Consider the following 23,051-nt stretch of genomic DNA (forward strand, 5'->3'; position numbering starts at 1 on the left):
GATTTTTATCTTCCACGGGACTAAATATTCGCCAAGGTGAATACTTTTTTGTGTGGCTTATATTTTATAGATGGAGCAAATGTTGGAGTGAAGCGTAAGGGCCCCGTGTTGTTGGGTTACGAAACGGGTTAGGGGGTGGGGGTAAAGCCCCTGAGGTACACGTTATATTTTTCGCAGATAAAGATTATGTACATGGTTAAAGATAATGTACACAGTTTAAGATAATGTATGTGTGTATTGTATATATCCCTGACGTAACCCTATTATTTATTGTTTATGAATAAGAAAAATAAATAGTTGGTATGCTCTCGAGGACATAGGCACACTTGTTGAACCTCATTAAGTACTCTATTAGCAAAACACTTAAGCTTTCTGTAGACCATTGTTTGATGACAAATGGAAAGGTGGAGAACATGCCAAAGGTTCCCTATACCAGTGCAATTGGTTGCTAGATGTATGTCATGGTGTGCACTAGATTGGATTTGGCACATGTTGTAAGTCATGTATGCAAGTTTATGTTTAACCCATGGTGCAACATTGGGAAGGAGTGAAATGGATCTTGGGATATCTAAAGGGTAAAAAGGGTCATGGTATTATGTTTGGCAATCAACATGGTGATCATTCAATTGTGGGATTTGTGGATTCTAACTATGCTGGTGATTCAGATGACGAAAGGTCAACAAAAGGGTGTGTCTTTACTCTTATAGTTGGGCTTGTTTGTTGCAAGTCCATTATTAGGTCCCTTGTGGCAATGTCAACAATTGAAGCAGGGTACATGGCGTTAGCAGACGCTAGTAAAGAAGATGTGTGGTTAGTAGGCTTAGTGAAAGAGGTTAGCATTGAGAATGGTGGAGCATAGTTGCACTACAATAGTAAGAGTCCTATCGATTTTGCAAAAATTCAAGTGTGTTATGCTTGAACCAAACACATTGATGTGGGGTTTCACAAGATTAGGGTGTTCATGAAATCTGGTAAGGTTTTTGTTGGATTTCCCCTACGGTTACTTTTTGTTCCACTTTTTCTTCGTACAAATATATTCAAGGGAAATCTGGTTTGCCGAAAAATGCACCAGATCGTCAAGTATTTAAAAATTAAAATGGATGAATCTGAATATTGAACACATGGAACTAATGTTAGCCTGAGTTAAGTTTAAAAATGAAGAATTGTTGAGAGAACATGTATGATTGATAATTTCAAACAGAATTTAAACTAAACCTTTATGCTAAAAACTATAAAAATGCAAGGTAAGTGAAAGTGACAGCAGTAGGTAGAAATGTTAGGTCTTTCTAACAGACAAGTTGATGTATATAAATATATTTCTCTAATCAATCATGCTCTTGTGTTCTATGTTGTAGCCTAAACTACTAAACCTCGATCCCTCGTTAGACCGAATCAATCCAAGCTTCGTCCTCAGATCCCTCTTGTTGGACTAGGCCCAATTTAGACGGCCCTCTTAGGTTTAGACTAACTTAAACTGAGTTTCGTCTGCAGATCCCTCTTGTAAGACTAAACTCAGTTCAAGCAGCTTATGAAAGTATAGCCTAATTTAGCCTAAGCTTCGTCCGCAGATCCCTCTTGTAAGACTAGGCCTAGACTAAACAGCATTATTGTAACAACATAATTAAAACCAAAACTTAATCCGCAGATCCCTCTTGTAAGACTAAGTTTCAATCCTGCTTCAATCAAGTTCTAAGGCAACAGTACATTTCCCAATGCTAAAGTCACCTAACTATGCACACAAATGGATGATCAGACCAAAAGCATACAAACATTAAGCATTGAAGGAAGCATTGAACACAGAAAACATAATCAATTAGATATTAAGTATTTACATTAGTTGTTCATTAGAAATCCCCAACTAGGGTTTTTAGCAAGCCATTACAAAAGAAACCCTAACAACAATAAGCTTACAAAACCTAGGTATCTCTGCAAAAGTTGCTCCTCTTGCTGTCTCCAAAGCTCTTTTCCCGAAATAGGCACTGTGGGGTGCTGTGGAATTTTGTGCCCTGGGAATTGTACCCTAATTCTACACAAAACAGGCTTTAAATAGGATCTGAAATTGTGATGTTGCACTTAGTGCCACCCTCGCACTTAGCGCGAGTAAGTGGTTTTGGGCTTAGTGTCAGTCGTGCGCTGAGCCTGCATGAAGACAACTACTGCGCTTAGCACACTGATCTCGCGCTTAGCGCGCAACCTTGATATTGATGCCCTGCTAGATTCTTCTATCGCGCTAAGCGCGTTGAAGCTACGCTTAGCGGTGGATGCACGCTTAGCCCAACTTCTACTATTTTCACTTCATAACTTAACCTCTTTTTCACCTAAAATTGCACATATTTCATCATTAAATCCAATGAACATATTCTAGAGATAGCTTTATCCATAAAACAAAATTTATTTACAAAAATTAGTCCAAAATAACCATAAATTGGGGAACTATACAAGTTTTGGAAAATGATTTCTATACAAAAGTTAGTCGTATAAGGCGACTAACAAACTCTCCCAAATTTACAGTTTTGCCTGTCCTCAAGCAAAGAAAGAACAACTCACTTGTCCTCAAGTGACAAAGACAGTGGTAAATCAAAAGAAAATGGTGTCTAATTCATAAAGGAATTCAACCATATGAATTGAATATCATGGAATGCTTAAATCAATTACTTCTCACAAGCATGCAGCTTTTCTAAGATAGGAGCATAAACATTAGAGGCACAACTGAAATAAGCTAGTAAGCATGACAGAAATCAAGGAAGGATCATCAACCAATACCTCACAGTCATTGTTTCACTCAAGCTCAAGTGTTTAGGCTTATTCCATCATAAACAACCAACACAAGTTCCAACCTTTGCATTTCATCTCATATCATACAGCAATGAACACACAAAATGAATCTGAAGGACTTTCTAGGCTTGTAATGGGGTTAGGCTGCCAACAATTCATGGTTTTTCTAGGATTCAAAAGCTTAGGTTCTAGGAGAGCATTCATCCATAGCATACACACTTATTCATTTCATTTGTACTCACAGTATTTTTTTAACACAGAAAAAACATTATATACACAAACAGTGTGTGTATACTATTTTCTTTGACCATTTCAATTCTTACCCAGTGCCTCCCCTAAATTTGGGACAAAATTACCTTTTCCCTACTCTACCCCTATTTTTGTGTTTTTTTTTCTTCCATTTTTCCCCGAATATCTAATCTAATGACCTGACTTTGGCACAACCCAATTGTGATTAGGTTGGGTTGAGCCAGTCACATTTAACACACTCAACCTAACCATTTTCATTCGGTTTGGCTTCAAAAAACCTGACTCAAGCTTGACCCATGTTCATTCTTAACCACTGATTCCCTTTTTCCATTCTTGGATTGAATAAGGTGTAGCTATATATACTAATTCATTGTTGATCAAATTTATGTCGTACTAATTTAATGCATTGTACTGAGTCTGTTGTTGACACTTTCAAGTGGCTAGATCCTCTATACCTATAAATACAAAGGATGCATTATATCAAAGCTTGCCTCCTAATATAAAATTATCTTTGAGTTCCAAATTACCATCCCTTCGTGTTATAGATGCAATCCTACCCCACAAGGGCATTGGATAGAAGACTCCAAAAAGATTGGGCCAGAGATGCAGGAGAAGGCTCTAGGGTTCTCATGAGCCTTAGGGTAGATTTCGGGCTCATGGGCTAAGTATGAGCCCGCTTATCTTTGTACATATTAGATTAAGGTTTCATTATATTTGGTCCTTGTATTTAGGGCTCCATATTGTAGGTAGGGTACCCTAGAAATATAGGATTTTTTAGCCCTTGTATTTTAGGGCACCTAGACTAGTTTTTGTATTAGGGGTAGTTTTATAATTTCACATGCACTAAGTGAATATTTGATGTGTGTGGTTGGAAATAAATTTAATTGAATTGGTAGAAGCCCAATCCAATTAAATTTTAGAGGGGGAGGTGAGCATTTGCTTACTACACCCCATTGCCACATTATATAGTCACACTTTGTGCATGTCCTTCATGCTTTACATGCCTCATGACACCTAAGCACACTTAGTAGAGAATCTTGGAATTGATCTTGGATTAGTGGGCTGAACCATAACTAAAATTCACTAATCAGAATTAGTGAAATTTTGACTCCAAAGTTTGGCTCCACAAATTCAATTTCCAATTCAAGTGAAATTTGAATTGAAATTCAAATTTCCCTCCAATTTTGTGTGACACTTAGGCTATAAATAGAGGTCATGTGTGTGCATTTTTTTTCAACTTTGATCATTTGAATATTAGACTTCAGATTTCAAAGCTCTTTTAGAGTACAAAATTTCGTGCTCTTCTCTCCCTCTCCCTTCATTCATCTCCTTCTTCCTCCAAGCTCTTATCCATGGCCTCCTATGGTGGTGAGCTTTCTCTAGACTCATCTTCTCCTTGAAGTGGCGTCTCCTCTCTCTCTTCCTTCTCCATTCTGCTGCCATTCATCTTCCAAGAAGCAAAGGAATCCATTGATGAAGAAGATCCTAGGCCTACAAGCTCCAAAGGAGCTTACATCACCTTCGTGTTGTAGAAGAGGTATGGTTAGCTGCTGATACTTTCTATTATTACCACTCTGTTGAGATAAGGTCTGAGTAGTACTTATAAAGCTCGGACAATCCTTACCTTAGAAGCCGATTTTGTGGGGTGAGTTAGGCCTTAAGCCCAAATTTTTAGATGACATGACAACTTAACCAAATCCATTGTTGGGCCACTTGCATTGCCACACTCTAGCCCTGGATGTGAAAGGGTGTGTTTCAAAGCTACCTTAGTTGTAGTCACCCTGAAGTTGTGGTGTCTCGGAAAAGGCTGCCTATGGTGGGGATGACTAGAATGGTTGAGTGAAGCACTATAGTGTGGAGCCACCAAGATGTTGGCTCTTAGGGAGTTAAGATCTAACATTGACTAGAGATAAGGTCTAACTGATACTTATAAAGCTTAGTTGTCTAAATTATTCAATTACTATTCTTAGCCTTGCCAACTCTCGTTTCTTGTTTCCTTTATACCTTGAACCATTATTTGCTTCGTTATTGGTGTTACTGTCACTGACCTAATTACCCTTATTTGTAGTTTTATTTTTGTTGCATATATCGTTGTTACATGACTATTCAATGTGTTGGGGTTGATCGTACTAGTGGAATGGCCCTAAAAATATTTTCTAAACACTGGATTTACAACATGTTGCTGCTACTGTAATAATTTTTCTGTGATATATCATTTTATTTTTGCTGCATATATCGGTGATATGGAAGTGCCCATATGCCATTCAATGTTGCTAGTCCAGTTTTTTAGTGTTTCGGATAAATTACTGATTAGTTTGCTAATTTTTAATGATTATCCTTTAGTATATGAATTCATTTTAGTAGTTATTTACGATATGATTGGTGTGTGTGTGTGTGAGTGAGAGATATCCAAAATTGGTATGCTCCAGTGCACATGAAATGCACGCAATAATTTCAATCCCCTTATTACTAACATGAAAAAAAGGAATCATGATAATAATGATAGTAATTGAATGGAGAGAAATTAAGCACACACAATTATGTCAGAAACATCTGATTCTTTGGATGATCTCTAAAAACAAATTTTGACTTGTAGGAAATAGTAGAAAGCTATATGGATAGCAAATGATCGAGCAATAAGGCATCTGACGAGCTAGCACGTGAGTTGCTTATTGCTATATCTGAATGTTGGTAATTAATTTATTCAAAATTTAGTCTTATTTTCTGAATTGTTACCTACAATTACAATACCATGTGTAGTGAGATTTTAATCCCCACCTACATTTGTTGAACCATTAAGTGGTCTTCATCCAAATGCATATGTGGAGGTAGTAATTATATTGGTTTTTTAGTTGTTTCTTTTGCATCCCTTGTCTTGCCTTTTATGTATGGATCATATAGAAATGCTTATAAATTATTAATTTCAATTGTGTGTTGAAGGTCACTCAAATTTTATAGTAATCAAAATATAATGTCTAGGCATTAAATACTTTGGGATTTGACTATAACCTTTTTGTTGTTGCCACCAAAAGTGATGCAAGCTCCATTGGAGCTTGTAGGCCTAGGATCTTCTTCATCAATGGATTCCTTTGCTTCTTGGAAGATGAATGGCAGCGGAATGGAGAAAGAAAGAGAGAGAGGAGACACCACTTCAAGGAGAAGATGAGTCTAGAAGAAGCTCACCACCATAAGAGGCCATGGATAAGAGCTTGGAGGAAGAAGGAGATGAATGAGGGGAGAGGGAGAGAAGAGCACGAAATTTTGTGCTCTAAATGAGCTTTGAAATCTGAAGTTTAATATTCAAATGATCAAAGTTGAAAAAAATGCACACACATGACCTCTATTTATAGCCTAAGTGTCACACAAAATTGGAGGGAAATTAAAATTTCACTTGAATTTGAAATTGAATTTGTGGAGCCAAAATTTCACTAATTATGATTAGTGAATTTTAGTTATAGTTCAGCCCACTAATCCAAGATCAATTCCAAGATTCTCCACTAACTGTACTTAGGTGTCATGAGGCATGAAAAGCATGAAGGACATGCACAAAGTGTGACTATATGATGTGGCAATGGGGTGTAGTAAGCAAATGCTCACCTCCCCCCTCTAAAATTTAATTGGATTGGGCTTCTACCAATTCAATTAAATTTATTTCCAACCACACACATCAAATATCCACTTAGTGCATGTGAAATTACAAAACTACCCCTAATACAAAAACTAGTCTAGGTGCCCTAAAATACAAGGGCTGAAAAATCCTATATTTCTAGGGTACCCTACCTACATTATGGAGCCCTAAATACAAGGCCCAAAAATAATGAAACCTTAATCTAATATTTAAAAAGATAAGTGGGCTCATACTTAGCCCATGGGCCCGAAATCTACCCTAAGGCTCATAAGAACCCTAGGGTCTTCTCTTGCATCTTTGACCCAATCTACTTGGAGTTTTCTATCCAATGCCCTTGCGGGGTAGGATTGCATCAAAAAGTACCCAAATCAGCACAACTAATTGTGATTTAAGTCTATTGTGCAGATTATTTGGTTGGTATTACTTACTACATTCTTGTATGTCTGCATCAAATAGTTGTGCTTAATTTACTATATTTACTTTGCATATTACTTGATTCAAGTATTTAAGAGTATCTGCTTCCAATGAGATTCTCCATTTTGTAAATTTTAATTAAGGTATACTTTCAGTTGAATAATCCTTCATGTGAAAATATGAAATAATGGGATATAAAACTTTGAATATATTAAACTTGCTTTTAGACTAATGGGATATGCCATACTTATTTGTTTACTTTTATTTATCTACTTTTTACGTGATATGAAGAACCTTGTTCATGTCATGCCAAACGGCACAATTTAAACACATAGTAAATAATTTCATGTGTTTTACTAATGTTACCATAGAAAGTAGATGAATGCCTATCTCTAATTTGGAATGTTACTTTATGAGTGGCACATTCTTTGAAAATATTAGAAAATATGAAAATAAGAAATAATCTCGAGTAAATGTGGATACGAGAAAAAAATATAAAATATTTTCGGTGAAAAGGATATAACGTTGATTTGTTATATATTATTAAGCTTTCAAAGGCGGTGCTTGCATTAGCACCGTCTTCGAAAGTGAGCTTTCGAAGATGGTGCTTACGCGAGCACTACCTTAGAATGAACATTTTTTTAAGACGGTGTTTCTTGAACCGTCGTTGAAAGTGTTTAACTTTCAATGACGTTAGCTTCAAGGACTGTCGTGCACCATCATTGTATGTTGTTTTCAACCGTCGTGGTTTGTATTTTTTGTGGTAGTGTAGGATGTATTATTCTTTTGTATGTGACTTAGGTGTATTATGTATTCTTTTCAAAAATGTAAATGTGTATTTATATTTGAGGAGTAAGGTTGTTAATGATGGAATTTGAGGTTGTTTAATTGAAATCTTTTGTGGTTCATTTGCCTAAAGTAAGTTGATTATTTGATAAACTAAGATGATTCTTTAAGAAAGATTTTCCGTAGATGGACATTTTATTTCATGTACGACAAGTTAATGAAAATGAAAATAAACTTCTTTTGGGAAATTTCATACAAGGTGGTTCTATATATAAGTGTTAAAAAGCGAAACATATTTCTATGTACTTAAAAGGAATTTTTCGATAATCAAGTTTTAAATTTACTTGTTAATTTAAAAATGACCAATAAGTCTTTTAAAGAAAGAAGGGTGTTACACCTCTCATTGTCGGCTTGGCATCGTTCAATGGCAAACCTATCAGTGCTCAGCTCACGCATATAATCCCCATTCTCTTTGCATCTATCGATCTTTTCATTTATGGTGAATTTCTCTTTCGGTGCTTTTGGTTGGGTTTGTGATTTTCAATTTAGAAAAAAAAGGATTGGGGTTTGTGAAGGATTGAATTGATTTTGAAAATGCAAAATGTAAAATCTAGTTTGATTATGAGAGTGTTATAAGTCACAACATCAATCAAGGTCTCATGGGAGAAGTTTGGAATTGGAAACCGAGTCATGAGATTGGAGAAGGAGGTTTAAAACCGCATGAAAATTATTTATATTTGTTAAAAGCTAAAAGTAATTAATTATTGAAGGTTTAAAACCGCCAATAAATAGTAACTTAAACTCTTTATTAAAAGTTGAAATTGTTGTTTGTAACGGAAAGGAACGAAAATTACCAAACTGAACTGTTTTAAAAACATAAAGGACTACAATTGACTTTTCAAAAAATAAACGATCAAATTGAACTGAAAAAGTAAGATAATAGACAAGAAGATATTTTAGCCTAAGAAAAAAATTGTACAATCTATAAGTTGATTTTTTATTGGTTTGAATTAAAATCGTCAAATTCTTGATATTATTTTGCTAGGGTTAATCATGCTTTTGGTTTCTAAACTTTTTACAAATTTCACTTTTAGTCTCTAAACAAATTTTTTTATCATTTTTTGTTTCTATATTTTTTTCTAAATAATAATTTATCTTTGTTGTCAAATAACAATGTTAACTAATCATATAGTACTTGCATTAGTAATCTCCTATGACTTGTTATGTTATTGAGGTGTCTAATGGAGGAAAACAATGTCTATTTATTTATTTTTGTAAATTATGTTTTGAATTTCTCATGTGTTCACATTAGTTGATAATATTAGAGTAGTTGTTTTTTGTGAAAAATATAATTTTTTACAAAAATTTATATGTGATTGTCCCGTTAAATGATTTAAAGACAAATAAGTCTTAGAAATAAAGTTATCAAACTCGAGAGTTTACGTAGACTCATGAGAGTTCTATAATCTTGACTCGTGGACTCAACTCGATCGTAAACTCGTAAGAGTCTACTTCATATAAAAATAATAACAAAATATCTATAAATAATATACTAATTAAACATTTCAACAATGTAATAAAGCAAACCAGTAAATCATAAAGTTCAAAATATTTAAATAACCAAGTCTAGTAATAATACATCACTACTAGATAATAACTTGCAGAGGTTATAGTAGTGGTAGGTCATTCTCATCGAGAGTTTGATGTCATTAGAAAACAATGATTTGATATTATTAAAGGAGATAGTTTAGTATTTGAGAATAATACACCAAATGAATGTATATTGAATGCTAAATAGGCAGGAAACAATAAAAAATGGCTTACATTTTGGTCTAATTTTTTTAACTTGTTAACTCTTTGACTCGGTGGTAAACTCGAGAGTCTACCGAGTTTACTTAAATTTATAGAGTTTGTCCAAAATCTACTAAAAAAAGAATATACTAATATAATATTATGTCATCTATTAATTAATGATATTACTTGACAATAGAGACTTAAATTATTAATAATGAAAAATATGGAACCAAAAATAAAAAAAATATATATATATTTAGAGACTAAATCTAAGATTTGCAAAAAAAAAAAAAGTTTATTAGAGTAAAAAGCCCCTTCTTTCATTACTTAATTTCTTTTTTCTCTTCATTTCATAATGAGTAATTAACTCCTAACTTAGGAATGCCCCGCCCCATCTTTCTGTTGTCCCTTAGAAATCAAATTAGATGAAAGGTTCAATTTCAAAAGTTGACACAGAACCTTCAATCATCAACAATCACATCATATTCTTTCCTAAACCAAATCAGATTTGATCTCAATCACAACTTCTCAACTCTCTGCCCCTAAACCTTGCAAGCAAGAGTTTCATAATATAAGACAAGCAAGACACACCCCACCCCTGCATCCAAACCAAAACCAAAAGAAACAACAAAACACTTTCTCAGATTCATATCCCATCTTCTCTTCTCCCTCTTCTTAAAACCAGGGAGGGAGAGGGAGAGAGAGAGAGAGAACGTGCTTAACATAGCAATGGCAATGGCCAACAAGGAGAGGGAGAAGAAGTTCTTCTTTGTAGGGTCACTAGTAAACTACGCAGCTGAACTAAAGCTTCTTCTCGCAACTCTCTTCCTTCTTTGTGGTGTTGCCACTCTCCTTCAATTCCTCCCTTCGCGTTTCACCATTTCCTCCTCCGATCTCCGCTTCTGCATCTCAAGGGTGTCCCTAACACCCCCACCACCCTCTACACCCCCACCACCCTTTACAACACTTTCTACACCCCCAACACCACTCTCTTCCACCCAAAAACACCTTCCCAATGGCACCATCAAGCGTGTCTTCAACCCTCACGGCTCCGCGGCCTACAACTTCATCACCATGGGAGCATACAGAGGAGGACTCAACACCTTCGCCATCGTTGGCCTTTCTTCCAAGCCACTCCACGTTTATGGCAAACCCACCTACGTGTGTGAATGGATCCCTGATCTCCCTTCACTGCAAAACTCTTCAAAACCCATCATCACAAAAGGCCTCAAGTACCTCCCTGACTGGGGCTATGGCCACGTCTACACCGTGGTGGTAGTTAACTGCACCTTCAACGGCACCGCTGTCAATGGTGACAACACCGGTGGCAAGTTGGTGCTCCATGCTTCCACCTCAGGAGCCGGTGACACTGGCTTCAACGTCACCGACAGAATAGAGGTCCTCCATGAAGCACCGGGAGCTTTAAACGCTTCACTTTTCATGTCAAAGCCTAAGTATGACTACTTCTACTGTGGCTCTTCTCTCTATGGGAACTTAAACCCTCAGAGGGTGAGGGAGTGGATCGCTTACCACGTGAGGTTCTTCGGGCCAAAGTCGCATTTCGTGATTCATGATGCTGGTGGGGTGCATGAGGAGGTGCTTGAGGTGCTGAAGCCGTGGATGGAACTAGGGTTTGTGACATTGCAGGATATTAGGGACCAAGAGAGGTTTGATGGATACTATCATAACCAGTTCATGGTGGTCAATGATTGTCTTCATAGATACAAGTTCATGGCCAAGTGGATGTTCTTTTTCGATGTTGATGAGTACATTTATGTGCCTCCTAAGACTACTATCAAGTCCGTGCTTCACTCACTTTCGGAATACGACCAGTTCACCATTGAACAGATGCCTATGAGCAGCAAGATTTGCCTCTCTGAGGATTACGGCAAAACTTACAGGTACGGTTTTGAATGTCATGATTCAGAATACTCTCTTTTTGTTCTGCTTGAATCAACTTCTTCAGCCAAATTAAATAGCTTCCGGCCCCCCTGTTAGATAAACTTTCTAGAAGTTTTCTCGTCTAATTTCTCCAAAAACTAAAATGTATTAGTTGATTTTAGCTTAGGGAAAAAGCTTAATTTATTTTACCTTCTTCTGTAAGTGTTTGTTTTCTTCTTCTACAATTATTTATGAGGAAATTTATTCAAGCAAGGCCTAGACCTCTACCTAATTAGCCTATTGCTTAGTTAAATCTATGTTCCATAAGTTAAATAGCAAATTGAGGAATTGAAATGGTTCTAACAATTGGAAGACTTTGTTTCGGTGGATTTAGTTTAGCTAAGTGTTAATTTGGCTCTTGCTGTTCACTTGAGGCATAACTTTGATGTCATTGTCCTTTCATCTTTTGTTTTAATTCTCAAAATCGTAGAGGATCTTGAGTGGTTGGACACTTTTTATTTCTTATGAGGAGAGGGATGACAGGAAATTGCATTATTGCGGGTGCATGCATTTGGAATTATTAGCCCATCCCTTTAGCATTCATTCTGTTTTTCCTAGTGATCCTGGACAGGTAAAAAAAGTGGGGTTTGTTTGAACATTGTTCTGTAGTTGTATGACTTGTTTTCTGATTCATAAATACAACCATGTTTAATAATAAATAAATAATTAATTATACAAAGGAATAATTCAGTAATACTAGTTCAAGAACAAGAATCTTTCTACATTTGTTGAAAATTCGGTACCATTCTTGAGTCATCATTGTCTTCTTGTTCAATAAGATAGCTGCACTAATAATCTTCAAAACCATTTAAATTCTAGTAATCGAAAACCCTCACCGAGGGTGCTGAAAATTGATGATGATCCTCCCTGATCTTTACTTTGATTGATTTTAATTCTTATCTTTCCATTAAGACCCGTAATGTTTTTGTCCACAAGTGAGCTTTGTAGGTATGCACTGCCAAGAGTATTTTAATATTCAATTATTCATAATAAATATAACCATTAATTTGGTCACACTCCGACAACAACGGTTAGATCTAGCTGTCCAAGTGTTAGTTTCAAGATTTTATTGCAAAGAATTGCTATAGATGCTTGAAAGAGACGAATGAAGCTAGCTGGTATAGTGATAGTAGTGCATGCATCCATTGTCAAGTGTTTAATTTTTTTTCTTTTACAGTTGGTCTTACAGCACTTGGGAATAATGCTCTACAAAGGGTTTTAGTTGAACTTAACAATGTTGTTTACAAACATTCTACAATTTCTTTTCTCGATAAGCTTCAGATTTAAGGTTATGAATAAGCTTCTATATGTTAAGCTCTTATTGTACAAGTACTTAACTTAATTATTAAAATGCGCCCATAACATTATTTAATTATGTTTGTGTACTATGTGGGGTTTGACATGGTGTGATTTGAATTTAACAGGAAATGGGGTTTTGAAAAGCTTGTGTATAGAGACTCAATTACAGGAATTCGTAGAGATCGAAAATATGCAGTGCAACCACGGAGTTTGTATGCAACAGGGGTGCACATGTCAATGGATCTATCAGGAAAGACAACACACAAAACTGAAGGTAGGATCAAATACTTCCACTATCATGGAACCATATCAGAAAGGAGAGAAACATGTAAAATACTCGTCAACACAACACAAGTCACCCAGAACAAAATTCCTTATGTGATGGACACCACAATGAGGGACACTGCTGGGGTAATCAAGAAATTTGAGCTCAAGATGATTGGAACAAGGTTGCAGAAGACAAGGCAATAATGACATACCTCAAATCTCTCATTCCTTTTCTCTTGAACAGGAAATGGGCTTTCCTATAAAGAAATATATAATTTAACTTGTGGCAGGATAAAAAAAATCTCTGAGAGTTTTTATATAATATCTGTATTATATATAATTTTTTTTATTTATCTGGTACAGATGGGGGTATATGATCTTGTTTCATATTTAATAAATTTTTTTTGGGGGGGTGGGGGGTTCTGTTCTGTTATTTGAGTTTTCTATGCTGTATTTTTGTAAAAAATAATGAATAAAAATATATGGTTTAATTTTAATAATGCTGTCGGTGAGGGGACCAGGGCACCCCAACCTTAGGTGCAAGCCGTATGGAGGGTGGCCAATGTGCTGTGTTGCTTTCTCTCTGTGCATCTTTCTTTTGTTATTATCATTATTACTATCATATTTTTGGGCCATGCCCTTTTATGGATCCTTATTCCTCAATAAATTTCGATGAAAGGATGCCCTACTGTTTCTTCCTCGTAGACTCCATGCCTTTTATTTGTAGGAACATGGGAGATGGGAGATTCTGTGCTGTTTGGTTTAGGGACAAATCTTTGATGAAAGGGGTAGCTTTTAGGGCAAGTCAAAAAGGACGCGTGGGTGACATGAGTGCTCTTTCTATTGGCATCGTATGAATGTGGTCCCGGGACATACTGAATCATTCGGTAACTGTTTTGTTTGACATGATCGTTACTTTTACTTTTTGATAACTAAAAAAGCATGTACTAATAGCATCTCTAATTATTTTATCATGTAAAGCTATTTATCTCTTTATTTAACAATAGTTAAAAGGGGTTAGTGAATATATTTTTTGGAGGATGCCATAGCCGCTTACCAATTTTTTCTCCTCTCACATTAACTTTTAACATTTGTTTTGATATTTTGTGAGCTTTTATTTAGTGTTCTTGATGATGTAAACAATTAATTTCTGAATTGTTAAAATTTTATCCGACCTGCACTCAATCTTTTCCCGCTCGACGGGGAAGCCAATGACTAAGGCAAGGTGAGGGAGGCCAACGATGACTAAGGCAAAGAGAATATGAAAAAGTGAGAGAAAGCAGGGTTGACATGGTTAAAATTAGGGGTGTTGATTTTGATTAAATTTAGGATTTAATCCAATCAAATTTGATGGATTTGGTTCGCTTCAATTTTCATTTTTTTTTAAATCTAACCCATTCATAAACGATCTAGTTTTGTTTGGGTTCATGAGTTACCCATTTAAATTTGAACTTTTTCTTCTTAGGACTAATATTTTAGATCACGATTCATCCAAATATCCAATATATACAACTAACACAATATTATCAAATGTCTGATAGTACTAAAATTGATTTATTTAATACTATAAACACAATATTTTAAAATAGACTAATACAAATTAAAATAAAAATATTTACTATAATAGTTTGAATCACAACTATTTTCTAGAAACTAATTTCTTGTAATAAATTTGCTACAACTAAATTTGTTGCATTCAGATTTGCTGAAAAAATAAACAAAATATAATTCATTAATATTATAAACATGACAAAAAAAAAAATATGAGAAAAGGAAAAACAAATAACAATGTATATGAAAATAATACCATAAGAAGGTTGGCCCAAAACTGCTGAAACCATGCATATTGGACTCCATTAAGCACGAACAATTAGAAAGTTTCTATTCTCCATCGCTTTTTCTATTCTCAGCCCCTACATTGGTGGTTTATTACTTATTTCCAAAAAATACCCTTTTCATGAAAACTCTATTCCATTGTGCAAATATACAACGGAATGGTGTTTCCCCCTCTCCTATTAAAGGCGAAAAAAGAATCCAGATTATCTGAAAATCCCAATTCACCAAAATTTTAGAAAACACTCTTCACTCAAGAGAGGAGACATTCAATTTAGAGTAACAAGTTTTTTAATTAAAAATAACATGTCTTGCTTATATAGCACAAACGTGATCCAAGATTAAGTAACTACTCGTTTGATTGTAGGTTCTGTATGTATGTTGTATGCGTTCATCTATAGCTGGTGAGCTTATTTCTAAATCATTTTCTTGTTTTGAGGTGAATTTGAAGGACAACCTAGATCACAAACGTTAGTAACAAAATCCCCAGAACGTACTTCCACTATTTTGTTACAATTTGGACGTGATTTATCTTGTGGGTGTGGATACGAGAAGATTAAACCAAATATAGGCTAAAACATTTTCAGATATTATATATGCCTCAAGTTACATTGTTGAATATAATTTTCGCATGATAAGAAGATATTGTGCAATCATTCGTATCTCTACCTAGACTTCTCCCTTATAAATTGAGTTCAACAAACAGCTGGTGCAAAACATTGTGATAAAAATGGCAGAACCGACTACAAATAGTGAGAGCAGTTTTGTTATTTTATTTTGGATTAAACCGGATTTTAGTCTCACAAATTTGGGAAAAAAATTATTTTCATCCCCCAACTAGCTAAAAACTATCTTTTTAATCTTTATTGAATTTGTTTTTAGTTCCACAATTTCACCTTGGATGTACTAATTAAAAAATTGTTTTTTAGTCCCTCAAAATCCAATATGGGGACCAAAAATAATATTATGTGAATTTAAGAAATTAAAAAAATAAACTTTTAATTGAATGACTAAAATAAAAAAAAATATTTAAATAGTGATTAAAAACATACTTAACTCTTTAATTTTTACTTCACTTTCCATAGGAGTGATTCCATCTTCATGCACTTTGTGCTTCTAAGAATGCTGTGAAATCCTCTCTGGCTTTTCTTAAACGAGGAGTAATGCAGGATGCTGGAGAGGCAGGCTTTGATGGTGTGGAAAACCGAACATGGCGAGGTGATTTTGTAGAGAAACCAGTCTTAAGGTCCTTCTCAAACACAAAAGCTGAGGTAACAGGTGAATGAACATCATTAGCACTGCATTTGATCAACTCCAGTGGCAGATCAAAGTATGAGGAATTTATGGGGTCTCCTTCAATATTAATCTCATGGAACAGTGCAGAAGAAGCCCAAGAACCACACTCAAACTTTTCCAAAGATACCGTCCTTGATATTACTGCACAGCCTTCCACTTCTGATCCTAATTCTTTTCTAGTTTTAACAGCCTTTGCTTTCCCAAACCCTGGTAGATACATGCAAAGTGCAGTGCACTTAAAGCCCTCATCTTCACATGTTTCCACATTCTTGCCACTCACAAGAATGGCTTCAGTTTTGGAGAAGCTGTTACGATGCATGTTATTGCGTTCCACTGCACCTGGTTTGGCCCACCAGAGATCAAATTCATCTGAGGGTGCACATGATGCTCTTCCCTCACCACATGACTTGCTCCTCCTTAACTGCATGTCTTGCAGTTGGTCATCCTGCATCTGATCCATGTAGCCGACCTCATCCAATGGGATAAGAGTTTGTTGTTGTTGATGGATGAGTGTACTAGCTTGACATGGTGATTCTATGCTCCTGTGTTTCGGTTTCTTCTCCATCAGAGTTGAAGGTGATGAATTGGCTGAATTTGGAAGACTGAGGCTAAGGAATTTTGGCTTTGGAGGTTGCAATGATGGACGGTGCAAATCAGTGGCAGCCAACGTTGTACTAACATGACAAGCTTCTTCTTTCTTTTGTGACTGTGCTTTCACCATAATATGTTCTTTATGCCCCTTCTCCATGTTTGAGATTTTTACGCATGTCCACCAATATTGTTACAAAAGGAAACCACTTTCAGATTGCAATCCCTGCTTCATCTTGATTTATGTACTTTTGGCAGCCACGCGTTCTGATAATAGGTATAGCTGAATGCGGTAATTATATAAAAATTGCATGCATAGGACGTGAAGAGTGTGCAGCATGTCCATCCATGTCTAAGTCGTGGTGACCATGTTCTCTTTCTAATCGACATCAATTATATATATTTTTACCCATAAAAATATGTTGATTTCTAAGGTCAATTGCCCCTTTTACCTTTAATTTGTATAATTAGCTTATGCACGTCATGATACAAGCAAGAGTCAGAGACGTACGAGTAAATCACAAACTGAGCTTGAAACGTGCTGACCTCTCTTCTTCCATAAAAAAACAAAAAAAAAAAAAGAAGAAAGAAACCATGGTTGAGTCATGGATGTTACACATGTGATGTTATAAACTACAAAACGAAACACAGGTCATTAACAAAATGTAGAAAAACAAAAATCAAAATATATCTCCGACCATTATCATGAAATAGCTGCTTTGTTTTGGTTATTTCATGCTCTCACTCCCTCTATAGATGATGTATCGGACCAAATTAAAATAGGTGAGCTTAGGGACCAAATACATGTGCTATATATAAACATTCTACCATCAAGAATTCATTTAGTAGCTTTTACCACTCATTGGGTGTCATTATCATCTATTAGTAGACATTCAATATTTGGCTTTTCAATTCCAAAACTAATGGATCATTTTATTTTCCAAAATGTACAGACCAAATTATTACAATAGACACATGAACACACACATTGTCGAGTGTCATATTCTTTAGGTGAAGGCTATGGTGAAGTACTTGACAAGTGAACCATCAGTGAAGCATATGATTTTTACCTATAATAGGAGGCCAAATTATCGGTTGTGTTTAATTATATGAGAAAAAATAATGAAAAAATACCAAAACCCCATAAAGGCTTAATATGCAAATAAGAGTAGTAGACCTTACATTGCTGAAACAGGTCTATTCTAAAGGGGTTTCTTTACACTGTTTAACAAAGAAACAAAGTGAAGTTGCAGATGAATGGAGTCACTAAAGTAACTCTGGAGATCTTGTCCAAATTTGGACAAAAAATGGCTCTTGCACACAGGTGATCAACCACAAAGCATCTGCTTTTGCACACAGGTGATCAACCACAAAGCATCCACTTTTGCACTGTCGTAATGACTGAGCAACGATTTCTCTCAACCCCTTTTCCCAACCTTTACCTATATTGCAATTTTAGTAGGTTCGAATCATTGTTTCCTTTGTTTAAGTTGGTATTTTTGTTAGATTTTTTTTGGTTTCGATTGGTTTCTTTGGGCAGTTGTTCGATTGGTTTGTTTGGGCTTTGAATGGTTTATTTGGGTCCCTAGTTCCATTTTTTGTTTGGGTTTTGATTGATTTTGTATGTGTATATAGCGATTTGTTGGTGTGATGGCTAAAGAATTTCGTGCAGCATCTTGGGATGAAAGTAACAAAACAAATATGGAGGTCTGATCATGTCCTTAAATTGTAAATTTTGAATGATCTTAGTAGTTGTAGATAATAATTTATGTGGTGTTAGTTGTTGTGACGCATTAAGATGGATTATTTTGTTTTGGTTAGGTGGTTTCTTCATCCATCTCAGTAGATGGTGGGAAAATTAATAAAGGCACAAATGAAGAATTATCTTATGTGAGTTTGGGGTTTGAAGAAGACTCTAATGATGAATATCGTGAAATAGAATCTGAAATGGAAAGTGAAGAAGAATCATTTGAACAAGATTTGGTCCAATGTTAGGGTGAAGAAGAATTATCTTATGCGAGTTGTAACTTCCTCTTTTCCCCTGATAGAGCCTCATCAAAATTAGAAATTTCAAAGCCTAGTATGCCTTATGCTCCATTTCTACCGGTAAGTGGCAGGCTTTGCCATAAACCATTTGGAACGGAGATAGACCTATAGGGGTCTTGAAGGCAGTTCTGTAGGCCCATAGTGCATCGTCCAGCTTGCTTGACCAATCCTTCCGAGTAGAGGCCACAGTTTTCTCCAAGATCTTTTTTAATTCCCTGTTAGAAACTTCAGCTTGGCCATTTGTTTGTGGGTGATATGGTGAGGCTACTTTGTGTGTGACACGATAATGGCCTAGCACCTTCTGCAGTTGGCTGTTGCAGAAATAAAAGCCCCCATCACTTATTAGGATTATAGGTACCCCAAAGCGAGCGGAAATATTCTTCTTCAAAAACTTCACTACAGTTTTGGCATCATTCTTCGAGGCCACCACTGCTTTAACCCACTTGGAGACATAATCCATAGCTACAAGAATATATTCATTACCAAAGGATGGTGGAAGAGGACCTACAAAGTCAATTCCCCAGCTGTCAAAGACTTCCACTTCCATTATGTTTCGCAAGGGCATTTCATTTCTTCTAGAGATCCCCCCATTCCTTGACATTGATCACATTGAGTGGCATATTCATGAGCATCTTTGAAGAGTGTTGGCCAAAAGAATCCTAATTGCAAGACTTTGGCTGCTATTTTGTCTCCACTGTAATGGCCTCCACATGGTGAGTTGTGACAATGCCATAATATGCTCATGGCTTCCTCCTTTGTTACACACCTTCTCAGAAGGTTGTCAGCACCAATCTTAAACAAATGTGGATCATCCCAAACATAAAAGTGAGCATCATGCAAGAACTTCTTCCTTTGCTGCCAAGTCAAATCTTTGGGGATGATTCCAGCTACCTTGAAGTTAGCTAAATCAGCAAACCATGGCCTCTCATTTACCATAAACAGTGATTCATCATGGAATTCGTCTCTTATTTCTAACTCTTTCAAAGTCACCTCTTTGTTGACTAGTCTTGACAAGTGGTCAGCTACTAGATTTTTAGATCCTTTCTTGTCTTGGATAACTAGATCAAACTCCTGAAGCAACAAAATCCACCTAATTAATCGAGGTTTGGAGTTAGCTTTATTCAGCAAATACTTGATGGTTGCATGATCAGTATAGACTATAACTTTCAATCCCACTAAGTATGATCTGAACTTTTCCAATGCATAAACAATTGTAAGCATTTCCTTCTCTGTGGTAGCATAATTAATCTGGGAATCATTTAAAACCTTGCTGGCATAGTAAATAGCATGGAAGACTCTGCCTTTCCTCTGGCCCAATACTGCGCCTACAACATAATCACTTGCATCACACATTAACTCAAATTCTTGACCCCAATTTGGTGTTGTAATGACGGGAGCAGACACTAGACTAGTCTTTAGGGTGTTTAATGCTTTCAAATAGTCGTCATCAAATAAAAACACAGCATCCTTGTTGAGAAAATTACTGAGTGGTTTGGCAATCTTTAAAAAGTATTTTATAAACCGCCTATAGAACCCAGCATGCCCTAGAAAGCTTCTTACTCCCTTGACATTTACTGGAGGAGGTATCTTATCGATCACATCAATTTTTGCTTTATCTACTTCAATCCCCCTCACAGAGATTGTGTGGCCCAACACAATTCCTTCTGCACCAAAAAATGAAAATTTTCCCAATTTAGCACCGAGTTTGTCTCTTCACATCGTTGCAACACTCGCTCTAGATTTGCTAGGCAGCAATCAAAAGATGAGCCAAAGATGGAGAAGTCATCCATAAACACTTCGATACATTTCTCCACCATGTCAGCAAAGATTGCCATCATTGAAAAGTTGCAGGAGCATTGCAAAGACCGAATGGCATTCGCCTATAGGCAAACACACCAAAGGGACAAGTGAATGTTGTCTTTTCTTGGTCATTTGGATCCACAACAATCTGATTGTAGCCAGAGTATCCATCTAAAAAGCAATAGAATGATTGTTCTGCCAGCCTTTCAACCATTTGATCCATGAAGGGAAGTGGGTAGTGATCTTTTCTGGTGGCATCATTCAATTTTCTATAATCAATACACATCCTCTAGCTAGTGACGGTTCTTGTGGGAATTAAATCATTTTTCTCATTCCTGATTACCGTCATGCCTCCTTTCTTGGGAACCACCTGCACGAGACTAACCCAAGCACTATCTGAAATGGGATAAATGAGGCCTGCTTCTAGCAATTTAAGTACTTCCTTCTGCACTTTTTCCTTCATAACTGGATTCAATCTTCTTTGTGGTTGTCTTACAAGCTTATAGTCAGCTTCCATGTTGATCTTATGCATACAGTAAGAAGGACCGATTCCTTTTAAGTCAGAAATATGTCATCCAATGGTTGTAGAAGCAAGCTTCATGATGATGAACCAAGCAATTTTGATGATGCCAAAAGCCTAAGTGATTGATTCAAGATTAATTCAAGACTTCAAGATCAAGCATTAAGAATCCAATCCAAGATTCAAGATTCAAGAGAAGAAATCAAGAAGCAACAAGTCAAGACTTCATATAGGATAAGTATTAAAAGATTTTTTCAAACTCGAAAAATCAGCCGTTTACTAAGTTTTTTTTTTCAAGTATTATTGTCTTATTTTTCTAAACTTTGCTTAGGTAGTTTTCATAGTTAGACGAAAGAAAAGAAAAACAACCATGACTTGGAATGCGTGAAGCAATCACCTTCTTGGTTACCAACCAAATCTTTATGCCCGTGTTTCTTTCACATTGCGCCAAAAAGAAAATAGAAAAGGAAAAGGCCGAAACACCCAAAGCCAAATTTCCCACCAAAATTCGGCCTCCTAAACGTCCTATTGATCCATGATTACGCATGTTATCTTTGATTTGCTAGGAAATGATTTGCAAAGTCAAGTCATGACATATATGTGGTTCGAAATTAGGATGAAACACTTGCCTGTGTGAGATTTATACACTTTGAGCGGTTTTCCTCTATTTCAATTGGGCCCAGTGTTTCTTCTAAATGCTTGTTTAGAAACGAAATGCTAATATCCTAAATCTCATTTGTGGTTATGAGAAAATTTTATCAGCATACTTTCCTTCCCCAATAGACACATTGTTTTTCTTCAAAACATATGTTACTCAGATCGGTTGGAGGTTTGTTTCTTTGCTAAAGCATGTACGCATTTTAGTGAAGGAACACGAAGACTACTAAAGTCTCTCCTTTTCGTCATCCAGAGACAATCAAGTCCAATGACATGCAAAGACCTACATGGTCGTCTGCACCCTTTGTCAAAGACTCAATGTCTATCGATTGAGACTACTTTAGTCTCCCCCTTCATCATCCAAAGACAATCAAGTCCAATGATGCGCAGAGACCAACATGGTCATCTGCCCTTTTGTTCGAAGACTCAACATCTATCGATCGAGACTACTTTAGTCTCCCCCTTCGTCATCCAAAGACAATCAAGTCCGATGACGCTAGAGACCAACGTGGTCATTTGCCCTTTTGGTCGAAGACTCAACGTCTATCGATCGAGACTACTTTAGTCTCCCCCTTCGTCATCTAGAGACAATCAAGTTCGATGACGCGTAGAGACCAACGTGGTCATCTGCCCCTTTGTCGAAGACTCAATGTCTATCGATTGAGACTACTTTAGTCTCCCCCTTCGTCGTCCAGAGACAATCAAGTCCGATGACATGCAGAGACCAATATGGTCATTTGCATCCTTTGTCGAAGACTCAATGTCTATCGATTAAGACTACTTTAGTCTCCATTTTTGCTATCCAGAGACAATCAAGCCCGATAGCATGCAGAGACGAGTATGGTCGTCTGCACCCTTTGTCGAAGACTCAATGTCTATCGACCGAGACTACTTAGTCTCCATTTTTGCTATTCAGAGACAACCAAATCCGATGGCATGCGAAGACCATGATGGTCACTCGCTTTTGTTGCTTCGAGACTATCAAAGTACCCCTATTATCTAGATACAAGCAGGTCCGATGGTATGTGAGGATGATGATGGTCATCCATTTCTAATTGCTTGTTGAGATTGTTGCAGTTCCCTTTGCTATCCGGAGACTATCAAGTCTGATGGCATGCAGAGACAAACATAGTCATCTGCTTCCCTTGTCGAGAGACT

General features: G+C 36.3%; 2 protein-coding genes across 2 annotated transcripts; one reads left to right on the forward strand and one right to left on the reverse strand.

Annotated features, from left to right (window-relative positions):
- Positions 1 to 10,022: 10,022 nt before the first annotated feature.
- On the forward strand, positions 10,023 to 13,650 carry LOC114391038 (galactan beta-1,4-galactosyltransferase GALS3-like). Its single transcript, XM_028352040.1, has 2 exons — positions 10,023 to 11,547; positions 13,012 to 13,650. Exons 1-2 carry the CDS (start codon positions 10,376 to 10,378, stop codon positions 13,355 to 13,357), a joined length of 1,518 nt encoding a protein of 505 aa, XP_028207841.1. The 5' UTR covers positions 10,023 to 10,375; the 3' UTR covers positions 13,358 to 13,650.
- A 2,435-nt stretch (positions 13,651 to 16,085) lies between these two features.
- LOC114389456 lies at positions 16,086 to 17,120 on the reverse strand. Its single transcript, XM_028350139.1, has one exon. It carries the CDS (start codon positions 17,028 to 17,030, stop codon positions 16,086 to 16,088), a length of 945 nt encoding a protein of 314 aa, XP_028205940.1. The 5' UTR covers positions 17,031 to 17,120.
- Positions 17,121 to 23,051: the final 5,931 nt, after the last annotated feature.

The sequence above is a fragment of the Glycine soja genome, chromosome 16 (genome assembly GCF_004193775.1).
Source record: "Glycine soja cultivar W05 chromosome 16, ASM419377v2, whole genome shotgun sequence".
NCBI classification, from domain to species: Eukaryota; Viridiplantae; Streptophyta; class Magnoliopsida; order Fabales; family Fabaceae; genus Glycine; species Glycine soja.

Coding starts and splice junctions, on each gene's coding strand:
- LOC114389456 (XM_028350139.1), bottom strand. CDS start 17,030: ATGGAGAAGGGGCATAAAGAACATATTATGGTGAAAGCACAGTCACAA.
- LOC114391038 (XM_028352040.1), top strand. CDS start 10,376: ATGGCAATGGCCAACAAGGAGAGGGAGAAGAAGTTCTTCTTTGTAGGG. Junction 11,548..13,011: donor GATTACGGCAAAACTTACAG/GTACGGTTTTGA, acceptor TGAATTTAACAG/GAAATGGGGTTTTGAAAAGC.